We start from the raw sequence: 12,633 nt of genomic DNA on the forward strand, positions 1-12,633 counted from the left end.
TGCCGCGTGGTGCAGCCAAAAAAAAAAAAAACAAGGAAAGAAGCCCTGTACCCATTAGCAGTCACCCCCTTTTTCCTCCTTCCCCTACTCCCAGCAACCATTACTCTACTTTCGGTCTCTCTGGATTTGCCTATTCTGAACATTTCCTATAAATGAAATCATACAATATGTGGCCTTTTGTGACTGGCTTCTTTCATGTGGCATAATGTTCCCAATGTTATAGCGTGTATCAGAACTCCATTCCTTTTAACTATCCATCAGTTGATGGACATTTGGGTTGTTTCCATTTTTTGGCTATTACCAATAATGCTGTTATGAACATTCGTGTACAAGTTTGTATGTTGATATATGGTTTCATTTCTCTCGGGTATTCACCTAGGAGCGGAATTTTTGCATGGTATGGTAATTCTGCATTTAACGTTTTGAGGAAATTCCAGACTGTTTTCCAAAGTGGCTGTATTATTTTATATTCCCACCAGCAATATTTGAGAATTCGAATTTCTCCATATCCTTCCCAACACTGGTTATACAGACATCTTAGTAGGTATAAAGTGGTATCTCATTGTGGTTTTGATTTGCATTTTCCTGATGGTTAATGATGTTTATTGTGTTTGGTTGTGATGGTTTCATGTGTTTATTGGCCATTTCTATATCTTCCCTGGAGAAAGGTCTACTCGGATCTTTTGCCCAATTTTTAATAGGGTTATTTGTCTTTTTATTATTGAGTTATAAAAGTACTTTATATATTCTAGATACAGATATATGATTTGCACATATTTTCTCTCGTCCTATGGATTGTCTTTTCCCTTTCCTGACAGTGTCCTTTGATGCACAAAATATTTAAACTTCGATGAAGTCTAACTTATCTATGTTTTCTAATTTACCTGTGTTGCTTGTGCTTTGGTGTCACAGAAGTCTTTGCCTAACTCAAGGTCACAAATTTTTACTTCTGTGATTTCTTCTAAGAGTTTTATCATTTTAGCTCTTATATTTAGGTCTATGGTCTATTTTGTGTTAATTCTTGTGCATGGTATGAGATAGGAGGCCCACCTTCATTATTTTGTATGTGGATATACAGGTGTCCCTGTGTCATTTGTTGCATAAACTATTCTTCTCCCCCACTGAATGGTCTTGCTCTCCTTGTCAAAAATCAATTGACCATAAATGTATGGGTTTATTTCTGGCCTCTCAATTCTGTTCTATTCTGATCTGTGTATCTATTCTCATGCCAATACCAGGCAGTCTTGACTCTGTAGCTTTTTATAACTTTTGAAATTGGGAAGTATGAATCTTCAAACTTTATTCTTCTTTTTCAAGATTGTTTTGGCTATTCTGGGTCTCCTGCATTTCCACATGAATTTTACGATCAGTTTGTCAACTTCTACCAAGACGCCAACTGGGACTATGATAGGAATTACACTGAATTCATGGCTCAATCTGTATATCGCCACTTTAGCAATATTACGTCTTCCAGTTCATGAAGATGAAATATCTTTCCATTTCTTTAGATCTTGAATTTCTTTCAACAATGTTTTGTGGTTTTCCTTGTAGGAGTCTTGCACTTCTAAAATTTATTCATAAATATTTTATTTTTTGATGCTATCGTAAATTAAATTGCATTCTTAATTTCATTTTTGGATTGTTTTTTGCTAGTGTATAGAAATACAATTGATTTTTGTGTCTTGATCTTGTATCTTACAATCATGCTGAACTAATTTATTCATCCTAGAAGTTTTTTCGTGGTTTCTGTAGGATTTTCTATATGCAAAATCATGTCCTCTACAAATAGAGATTGTTTTACTTCTTTTTTTCCCAATGCAATGCTGTTTATTTCTTTTTTCTTGCCTACTTTCCCTGGCTAGAACTCCATTACAATGCCGAATAGAAGTGTCAAGAGAGGACATTCTTGACTTGTCTTTATTGCTATGTGATTAATTTATATTCTTATCTTTATCATTTCATGTTTTCCTAATTTTGCTGGGCATATCTTTTTTGCTTTCTTAAATCTTGAAATGGATACTTAACTCATGAACTTTTTTGGCCTTTCATCATTGCTGAAAGATACTTTTCCTTCTAAGCACTGCTTTAGCTACATTACACAAGTTTTGATATATTTTCATTATTGTTCAACTACAAATGTTTTAAATTCTACTATCATTCCTCTTTGACCCATCAGTTATTTCAGAGTGTGTACCTTAATTTCCAAACATACAGAGATTTTCCAGTTATCTTTTATATTTATCGATTTATAACTTATTTGCATTATGATCAGATTTCAATTTTTTGAAATTATTGTGACTTGCTTTCTGGCCTAGTATATGGTCAAACTTTATAAATGTTCTGTGTGTGTATTCTATAGTTGTTGGTGGGCAGTGTTCTATACATTGGCTATTAGCTCAAATTATTAACTGTATTGTTCAAATATTCTATATCCTCAGAGACATTTTTTTCTCTCCTTGATCAACTACTGAGAGAGGTGTGGTAAGACTTCCCATTCTGTATATTTGTCTATTTGTCTTTTTAGTAAGTTAACTTTGCCTTTATGTAGTTTGAGGTTTTGTTATAAGTGCATAATCATTCCTGGTGAATTGAACCTTTTATCATTATAAAATAACCCTCTATATCTCTAATAATGCTTTTTGCTTTTAAGTGTATTTTGTCTGATACAAACACAGGTATACAAGTTTTCTATCACTTAATTGTTATTTGCATGATTTATCTCTCTCCATCTTTTTATTGTCAACCTATCTGTATCCTTATATTTTGGATTAGTCTCTCTTAAACAGCATATGGGTGTATTTATTAATCCCATTTGACAATATTTTTTAACGTGAGCATTTAGCCCACAAACATTTAATAAAATTATTAGTATATTTGGGTTTCAAGCTATCGTTTTATTTTGTGCTTGTATTATTTCCACCTATTTTTTTTCTACCTATGTTTTTTTAACCTCTTCTTTCTTGACTTAAAAAATTGACTCAGAATTTTTTTATTCAATTATTTTCCCTCTCTACTAGTTTGGAAATTTATATTCTGTTGCTATTATTTTAATAGTTACATCCTATTAATTCCTACATATGTAATTACCTTATCAAAGTATAAATTTAATAAATACCTAAATCACTTTCGATATGATACAAGGCCCTTAGAAAAGTTGAACTCCATTTATGCCCCTCGACGTCTTTTCTTATTGTACGGTACTTTAAGTTTATTTTTAAAAAACAGAATAGACGTTTTTATGATTCCTTCTGTCATCAGTGTTCACTTACATTGTCCACATACTATCACTTTCCTTGCTCTTCATTCTTTCCTGCACTTAGCTCTTCTAAAATCATTTTCTTCCTGAAGTACATCCTTTAGAATTTCCATTAGTGCAGTCTGCTGGTGACAAACTCTCCTAGTTTTTGTTTGTTTAAAAATATCCTTATTTCACCCTCTTGTTGAAGATTTTCATGAAAGATGCTGCCCTCAGGGTCCCAGTTTATTATGGTCAGGGTCTCCTGGAAGCATCCCCATCCCAGCTTTGACTTCTGATGAGCCAAAGCCCTAGTGTGAAGTGCCTGCATGCCCTCAGCTCCTTTGATGAAAGAACGATGTCTATCTCAACAAAGTTGCTGGAGATGCTTACATGAGATAACAGAGGGAAAATTCCTGGCACAGAGGAGGAAGGCAGCCGAAGGTAGCTAATACTGTTTCAACTGAAAGCTTTAGCTCCTAACCTACAGGTTTTTAAGCTTTCTGTTTTTGCAATTGGAAAATAAAATGTGGCCTCCTTAGAGCCACCAGAGCTGAATCTTTGCAATTGGAAGTGTCCCCCGACACCCGGCAACATGAGACCAGGGATGCTCACTATCCAACATTCTTCCCCTAGCCCTACAGGGAGTGACCCTGTCTTTGTTCTAATGACCCCACCCAGGCACCTGATACACAATCCATTTCCTTCCAACATTTTGTCAGAGCTCTGAGATCTAGTCTTTGTCTTTTATGATGCCACCATGTCCAACTGCAGATCACCTGATTTGGTGATGAAGCTATTTAAATTCAGAACAAGGGTGTGCTGAGAGGCTAGGGTCAGATTTCACAGCACTGGTGAGCCGAAGGAGGAGTCTGAAGGTAACCCATGAGCTAGCTACCGCCAGCATCACCCTTGACTCTGCCGGGTGACCAGCCTGCCTTCTCTCTACCTCCACCACCCTCCACCCTCTGCCACCCCCCGCCACTGTTCCGTCCACAAGAGAAAGGCCACACTCCTGACATGGAGGGGGCTTCATCTCCAAATTGGGATTGTCTACTCCAAGGCATTCTAAGTATTAGGGTTGGAAATAAGAAAGCAGAAAGGAGCAGGTGACGTACGTTAGCAGGCTAAAGAGGAACCCAACAGCAGCCAAAGGACATCAGATCGTTCACTTGCTTCCAAATGTCAGCAGTCAAGGGACTTCCCTGGCGGTCCAGTGGTAAAGAATCCGCCTTCCAATGCAGGGGTCTCGGGTTCTATCCCTGGTCAGGGAACTAAGATCCCACATGACGCGGGGCAGCAAAGCTCACGCGCCACAACTACAGAGCCCACGTGCCCTGGAGCCCGCATGCCACAACTAGAGAGAAGCCCGCGGGCCACAGTGAAAGATCCTGCATGCGGCAACTAAGACCCGACACAGCCAAAAATAAAATAATAATAAAGAAAAAAAGCACCAAATGTCAGCAGTCAAGAACAAGAAGCAGCAACAACTTTGCACTTGTGCAGTGCATGCTGCCACCACCCTGACCCCCAAAAGCCCCACAGGGACCTCCTAGTCACACTCTACATGAAGGAAAGGAGACATGTTTTCCCAGAACCAGAAGTAAGGGAAAATAGAGTGTTGTGAGCTGAAACGCATCCCCCCAAAATTCATATGTGGGAGCCCTAGCCCCCAATACCTCTCCTGTATTTGGAGATAGGGACTTTAAAAAGGTGATTAAGTTAAAATGAGGCTGATAGGGTAGGTCTTAATCCAAACTGACTGGGGTCCTTATAAGAAGAGGAAATTTGAACATCAGGGACTTGAGCACACAGAGGGATGGCCCTGTGAAGAGGCAACAAGAGAGCGGCCATCTGCAAGCCAAGGAGAGAGGCGGCAGGAGAAACCAATTCCTGTGGGCACCTTGATCTTGGTCTTCCAGCCTCCAGAACTGTGAGAAAATAAATAAATTTCTGATGTTTAAGCCACCAAGTCTGTGATACTTTGTTATGGCAGCCCCAGCGCCCTAATACATGGAGCCGCTGGCTTCACCGCCGATTCACTCCGGACTGCCCTGCATGCTATTTCCATGGAGTTACTCCTCTGAGGCCAGTGATGCCAAATCCAGCGAAGGACAGGTCCCCTCAACCTGTCCTTAGCTCACAGAAGAGCAGCCTAGCAACCTGTCTTCAAGTTGAGAAATGGAAGAGTTGTATCAGTAGCAGAGAGCTGTGCTGTGTGTAATCAAATTGTGTTTCGTTTCTTGCACTTCGTCCTCAAGTACAAATGGAAGGAGGAAAATATGAATGAAGAAAGATTGTAGGGGAATGGCTTTTAACCACTATTTAAATATCTACAGGACTTCCCTGGTGGTCCAGTGGGTAAGACTCTGTGCTCCCAATACAGGGGACCCGGGTTCGATCCCTGGTCGGGGAACTAGAGCCCGCATGCCGCAACTAAGAGTCTGCCTGCTGCAACTGAGACCTGGTGCAACCAAAATAAATAAATAAATATTTTAAAAATATCTACAAAGCTATGGACTCGGCAAAATACAGAGTCTGTATTAGTTGCCTATGGCTGCTGTAATTAATCACCACAAACTTGGTGGTTTAAAAAAAGAGAAATTTATTCTTTCATAGTTCTGGAGGCCAGAAGTTCAACATCAGTGTCTCTGGGCAGAGCTGTACTCTCTTCCTTGCCTCTTCCAGTTTTTGGTGGCTGCCAGCATTCCTTTGCTTGTGACCACACCACCCCAATGTCCGCCTCAGTCTTCACGTCACATTCTCCTACTCTGTGTGCATCAGCCCTCTCTCTTCCTCTCTCTCTTATAAGAACACTTGTGGTCAGTTTTGGGGACCGCTCAGATGATCCCGGATAATCTCCGCCACATCAAGATTCTTACTTTAACCGCACCTGCAAAAACTCTTTTACTTTATAAGGTAACATTTACAGGTTCCAGGGATTAGGACTTGATATGTTTGGGTGGACATTATTCAGCCTCCTACAGAGTCCAAAATCTTTGTATACAATTTCAGGAAGATCATGGACTCCAGGAGGAACATCTGCCCTGGCGTTGCATTTCACCATAGGTATGCTGTGAACAGATACGCTGGAGGCAGGTCTATTATCCACCATCCTCTTGACACCTCAGAATCAACTACAGTGCTGGTTAAAAATACAAAATCCCACCCCCAGCTCTAGCCCTCGTCAGTCAGAATCTCCCAGAGGCCGGGCCCAGAATCTGCATTCCCAACAAGCTCCCCAAAATGATTGAGGCAGCCAGCCTTGCACGCATACTTTAGTGAGTATTGGTTAAGAGCCTGAGTGCCCAAGTCCCCTCACTGTTAAATGGACGTGGTACTGCCACCTCCTTCACAGTAAAAAAAAAAAAAAAAAAAGAAGTCTGTGCGAGCTGTTTGCACAAAGAAAGCGCTAACGCTCTTTTCTTTTCTCCACTCCCCCTCTACGAAGGTGAAGAACTTTTATTGCTTATTTGATTTCCATTCCGCCTCATGTTTAATGCACCTGCCTTCAAGGCCCAGGGTTGAGGCAAGGACGAGAGGGAGAGGGGAAGACTCGAAAACTCCTCCAGTCCCCGCAACCAAGCTGCGCTTGACTTCCCGGGGACCTGCTGGTCACCGCCCCCCGCCCCTCGGCCGCCGGCGCACATTTGCATCCTGCCCGAGGCGGCGCGGGGAGTTCGCCCCCGCGCTCCGTTGATTGGACCCGTCTGCCAGCTCGTCACGCTCTTTTGTCTCGGGGGGGGGGGTGGTGGTGGCAGAGGATAAAAGCAGCCGCGGCTGCCGTGGGAACCGTGCTGCCTCGACTCGGCTACCACTCGCTGGGTGGCCGTGCGAAGCAGCTCCGTCGGGCGGTCCTGGGTCGCTCAGCGGCCGAGGAGGCGCCCGTCCTCTCCCCCTGCAGGGCCGCGGAGACTGAAGGCGGGATCACAGCTGTCAACGCCGGAGCGTCCGCTGCCCACCAGCGGAACACAGGTAAAGGAAGGGGCGCGATTGCCCCGCGAGGAGAGAGGAGGGGAAGCCCTACCAGGACTGGGCGGCTCCCCGTTTGGGAAATCGAGGACTGTGCGGCAGGGGGAGGAGCACTCCCGCGGCCCGGCTGCGCTGAGGGAGGAGGTGGGGTTCCACTGGCTGCTGCCGAATGGGTAGGATTCGCCTGGATTGAGAGGGGGGGCGTTTTCGGGGGGAAGTGGCAAGGGGCGCGTTAGTATTGGGGGGAGAATCGCAAAGTGTCTGCCTTGAACCCCTTTGCATCTCCTCATCCCTTCCTGGGGGAGGAATACGTGGGTGTGAGCGTCCAACTCCTATTCCCTTTCTCCGTGGCAGGCGACCAAAGCCGAATCCGAACTTGAATTCTGTACGGCTGATTGCAGAGCTGGTAGGGCACGCTTTCCCGGGGGAAATGTAATGGGCGGGGGGCTTGCTTTGGCTTGTTATTCAGAGGTGGGAGAAGGAATTTTCCGTCTGGGTACTACGGAGGCTGCCGGAGGAGGAGGGGGGAGGGGAGGGGGAGGGGGCGGGCGCGGGGTGGGAGGGAGCGGGATGAGGGGGGCGGGCGCGGGGTGGGAGGGAGCGGGATGAGGGGGGCGGCTGCTTCTGACCCTTCCCTCCCTGCCCTGCCCTCTGCGGCGGCGCAGTCTTGACGCCCTAAGGTCCCGGATCGGCGACCCCCGGTGGACAGCGATCGACCGTACCCCAGAGGCGAGCTTTCTCACGGAGGCCACCGGTTGCAGAAGCTGGAAGTGAAATAAAGGCGCGCGGTTGCTCCTGAGCTCCTGTAAGAATCTGAAAAATAATGGGGCGGGGGAGAGGGGACTTTAAGAAAGGGGTGTGGTTGAGACCGGAGACCAAGAGGTTAATGAGATCTTATTTATTCCCACAAATCTGTGACCGCTGTGCTCTATTTTGAGAGCCCAATATCAGCTCCATACACTATTACACTTAGAATTAGAAGCAACAGTTGCCGTCCCTCTTGAAGGACTGGCGGGAGGGGATAGATGAGGCTGTAAAAAGCACCCTGCTAACCCGGAGACACCGGCTGGCTCCGTGAGGTTGTAATTGCCAGTCTTCTGGAGGATATTTTTAGGGCAGTGGGCAGATATAAAATGTACTGCAGGGTATTCAGGAAGGGAGAGAATACAGCTGCAACCGGTCCCTTATGAACTCCTCCTCCCGCTTTTTGTTTTGTTTTCTTTTTTTACAGTTCCTACTGAGATAAGAGGAAGGCAGAGCCCCCCAGCACGCCTGCAGATTAGGCTCTTCTAAAAAGCCTGAGCATCTTGTTACATTCAGAAACGCGGTCATCGTCCGTCATGGCTAGCATCATTGCGCGCGTGGGTAACAGCCGGCGGCAGAACGCACCCTTGCCGCCTTGGGCCCATTCTATGCTAAGGTCCCTGGAGAGAAGTCTTGGTCCTTTAATGGCCAACTTGGCAGAGAGAAACATGAAGTTGTTCTCGGGGAGGGTGGTGCCAGCCCAGGGGGAAGAAACCTTTGAAAACTGGCTGACCCAAGTCAGTGGGGTCCTACCAGATTGGAATATGTCTGAGGAGGAAAAGCTCAAGCGCTTGATGAAAACCCTGAGGGGCCCCGCGCGGGAGGTCATGCGTTTGCTGCAGGCGGCCAACCCCAATCTAAGTGTGGCAGATTTCTTGCACGCCATGAAATTGGTGTTTGGGGAGTCTGAAAGCAGTGTGACCGCTCATGGTAGATTTTTTAACACCCTGCAGGCACAAGGGGAGAAAGCCTCCCTTTACGTGATCCGTTTAGAGGTGCAGCTCCAGAACGCTATTCAGGCAGGGATCATAGCTCAGAAAGATGCAAACCAGAGTCGCCTGCACCAGCTCCTTTTAGGGGCTGAGCTGAATGGGGACCTGCGCTTCAGGCTGAAGAATCTTCTCAGGATGTATGCAAATGAGCAGGAGCGTCTCCCCAGTTTCCTGGAGTTAATCAGAATGATAAGGGAGGAAGAGGATTGGGATGACACTTTTATTAAACGGAAGCGGGCCAAGAGATCTGAGTCAATGGTGGAGAGGGCAACTAGCCCAGTGGCATTTGGGGGCTCCCCACCCATAGTGATCGGTAATGCCGACTGCAACGTGATAGAGATAGATGATACCCCCGATGATGACTCAGATCAGGATGTGATCCTGGTGGAGTCTCAGGACCCTCCACTTTCATTCTCGAGTTCTCCTCCCCCCAGACGCAGGGCCAGACCTCGGAATCAAGTGCTAGTCATTGATTCCCCCAACAATTCCCGGGCTCAATCTCCTTGTACCAGCGGGGGTTCTGGGTATAAGAATGATGGTCCTGGGGATATGCGTAGAACCAGGAAGCGAAAATACACAATCCGCTGTTCGTACTGTGGAGAGGAGGGCCACTCAAAGGAAACCTGTGACAATGAGAGCAACAAGGCCCAGATGTTTGAGAACCTGATTATCACCCTGCAGGAGCTGACACATACCGAGGAGGAGGGGTCAAGAGAGGCCCCTGGCGAACCCAGTGACCCTTCTGAGCCACAGTGAGGTGCTAGTCCCCAGCTTTAAATGAACCCTAACCTATATACAGAGTGCAGCAATGGGAAAAATGGCGGGTGGTGGTTCTAACTGCATGAATTAATCCACAAGGTGGCTTTCTTTTGGGATGGAAGACAAAGGGTCTTGAATATTAGCACAGTGGAGGGAGATGGCCTGACCTCCGTCCTTGCTTCCAATCTCCTGCTGCCCAAGGGTCTACCTTCTGTGTGTGCCCCTTTCCTTGATGGCTTTATTCTCTTTGTGAAACTGGTATAATTCATTGTTAAATATTAAAACAATAAAGGGAAGTACAAAAAGTACAAGTAACCCCAAACCCTCCAACCCTTATATAACCATTGTCAACCCTGTGATGAATGTCCTTCTAGATAGTTCCCTATACCTATGTACCCAGATAGATATATGTATAGATAAAAGTGATCAAATATAAGTGCTGTTCTAAAGTGTATTTTTTCACCAAATAATATATGTTGTAGGCTTCTTTCTATGTCAATAAATATATATCAGCATCTATCTTAATGTCTCTGATATTATTTTAGGAAGAAGTAAAGGAAAAAGGAATAAGAAAAATACAGTAAAAAGCTATAAACGGTGGGGTTATACCCTGAGGTGGAGTTTTTGTTAACTTCCCTTTGCAGATGAGGAAAAAGGAAGAAGAAATGGGCTGACATATTCCCCAAAGGTAAATGGACAGAGCCCCTTTACCACAACTGACCTGTCCCTTAGGTCACAGAGCCAAACTATGGCACCCACTAGCTGACAACATGCTAATGCTTTCTTCTCTAATGTATCCAGAAGATTCTGACAGCGGGGGAGTCTGGTGCTGCAGTAATAGCCCAAAATGAGGCTCCCAGGGGCTCCGTTCCTGACCGCTTTGGGGAGGGGCAGCTCTCCCTCCTCTGGGTGGATTTTTGAGATCGCTGCTGCCATTGCTTCACCACATCCTGGTCACAACCGGGAATCTCTCCTGGGGGCTGACATGGCCCTCTCCCCACTCCCCAGTTAAGGAAAGGGAGCCCAGCACCAGGAGGCTCAGCTCCTGACAGCGCCCTGAGGACATGGGCAGCCCGAGGACTCCAAGCCTAACCCCACTCAACCCAGGAACTGAGAATAGCTGGGGAGGAGCGAAAAGCAATCCAGTTGCCAGGACGCATGAAGGAACACGGGGATCAGAAAGCCTGGAAGCCCTCCACACTATTTTAGTGGAGTGGTGGGCATTCCTGGCCTGGAGAGGCGGGACGGGGTTGGGGGGCGTGGAGAACCTTCCCAGGAACCTGCCCTGTCGCCTCTCCTGATCTCATATTGGAGGGTGGTAAAAGAGGACATATCTGACCTCAGACCCTGAGGGTCCCTATGCTTCTTGTAGGTGTGTAAGTTCCTACCTCTGTGAGCAGGACAGGGCTGGGGTGGGTGGTGGGGGGGATGACTGCATTTAAGCCAGAGGGTGGAGCGAAACGAACGCGCACACCTGGGGACCTGAAGCAGCTGTCCTGCAGGAAATCGGTGCTCCATAGAGCCGAGAGGACAGCGCACGCAGCAGCGGGAGATGGTGTGTCAGGGGCTAAGCACAGAGTAAGAGGAGAGCGGCTGAGGGCCCGATGCCCAGGGACACTCACATGGAGACTGACGGGGGCAGGAAGCCCGGTGGGAGTCACAGATTCCAGGGTTTCATACAGAACTCTGGGCTGTGTGTACCAGGAATGGCACAGGTTGAGGCGCCCAGGGAGAGGTAGTGGGCTTCTAATTATGTTAGCAGTTGAGGGAGGAGGGAGGCGGAGATGCCAGGCGCTGTAAGAAGCCAGTGCAGCCTTCCCTGGGCTGCCACGCCTTGAACCTGCCTTGAAAGACACCCCCCCGGCCCCCCCCACACTGCCACACACTCTCTCTCGGTGCAGGGGGGTGGAGGCTCAGCCTCCCTAGCTCTGCCATTACTCCTCCCCCACCCCTAGCATCCCAGGTTTGCCTTAAGCCTCAGCCTCCTTAACCCTCCTGGCCAGAGGGAGACTGGGAGGGCCTCTCTGCCTCGGACCCTTTAGCTGAGAACCGGCCAGGAGTGCAGACTCCAGAGGCCCTCTCCTTGCATCCATCCGTGGCACCTCCGGGACCTTGGTAGCCACCTCCATCTCTCCAGAGCCAAAGAGGACCCCCCCATCACCTTCAGGCAAGAGGCAGCTCCACTCAGGCCCCCAAAGCCACAGGGACCACCACCATTTCCCAACTCACATAGATTTTTAACCCTTAATTCCTCATACCTCTCCCTTTCTGCTCATCTTTTCTTAATTTTACTTTATAAACACTTGTTGAATATTTGCCCAAAGACCCCCTTTATGTTGCCATAATTTCTTTCTGGCACCAGGTAGAAGAGAAACCTGAAATGATAGATAAATAAATTCTGCCCATTTCACTACCCTCCTTTTCACTGGAGTTAGCTTGGGAGTTCAGTATAGACCACTGCTTTGAAAGTTTGTTCTGTGATTCACCCCCCTTTTCTTCCCTCCTCCATCCTCCTCTCTATTGTATGAATTTGAGATTGTCTAAGTTTTTATTTCGCCAACCTGATGTAATCTGACATTTCTTTTTTCACTTTGTGTGACACTGGCTTTTTCTTTACTCAAGAAATATGTATTCTCCCTAATTAGGAGACATGGAACCAAGACCTGGGCATTCAGATCAGACTAATGGGGTTAGCCTAAAAAAGGCTTCATTTCAAACTATAGGCTTCTTTTCTTCCTTTCTGCCTTCATTTCTCATTGGTCGCTAAGAGATGAAAATCACCCTTTTGTCTTGTCAGAAGAAACTGGCCTCCCAGTACCCTTCTGCGTTATGTCTCTCTCCTTCCTGGCACTCTTTCCCCTTGGTTTCCAT

The 12,633-nt window shown here is 46.5% G+C and overlaps 1 protein-coding gene across 3 annotated transcripts; it reads left to right on the forward strand.

Moving 5' to 3' along the window:
• Positions 1 to 1,462: 1,462 nt before the first annotated feature.
• On the forward strand, positions 1,463 to 10,281 carry ZCCHC12 (zinc finger CCHC-type containing 12). 3 transcript variants are annotated; one of them, XM_082376798.1, is made up of 5 exons: positions 1,463 to 6,516; positions 6,687 to 7,210; positions 7,562 to 7,613; positions 7,873 to 8,012; positions 8,439 to 10,281. In XM_082376798.1, exon 5 carries the CDS (start codon positions 8,548 to 8,550, stop codon positions 9,757 to 9,759), a length of 1,212 nt encoding a protein of 403 aa, XP_082232924.1. In that variant the 5' UTR covers positions 1,463 to 6,516; positions 6,687 to 7,210; positions 7,562 to 7,613; positions 7,873 to 8,012; positions 8,439 to 8,547; the 3' UTR covers positions 9,760 to 10,281. The 3 variants fall into 3 exon arrangements, with proteins under 3 accessions (XP_082232924.1, XP_082232925.1, XP_082232923.1); XM_082376799.1 differs by having other exon boundaries at positions 1,463 to 7,380; XM_082376797.1 differs by having other exon boundaries at positions 1,463 to 7,210.
• The last annotated feature ends 2,352 nt before the right edge of the window (positions 10,282 to 12,633 follow it).

The sequence above is a fragment of the Balaenoptera borealis genome (assembly GCF_965194805.1).
Source record: "Balaenoptera borealis genome assembly, chromosome: X".
NCBI classification, from domain to species: domain Eukaryota; kingdom Metazoa; phylum Chordata; class Mammalia; order Artiodactyla; family Balaenopteridae; genus Balaenoptera; species Balaenoptera borealis.

Bases quoted from the DNA above. Each gene is read 5' to 3' on its own strand.
- ZCCHC12 (XM_082376799.1), top strand. From the start codon at position 8,548: ATGGCTAGCATCATTGCGCGCGTGGGTAACAGCCGGCGGCAGAACGCA.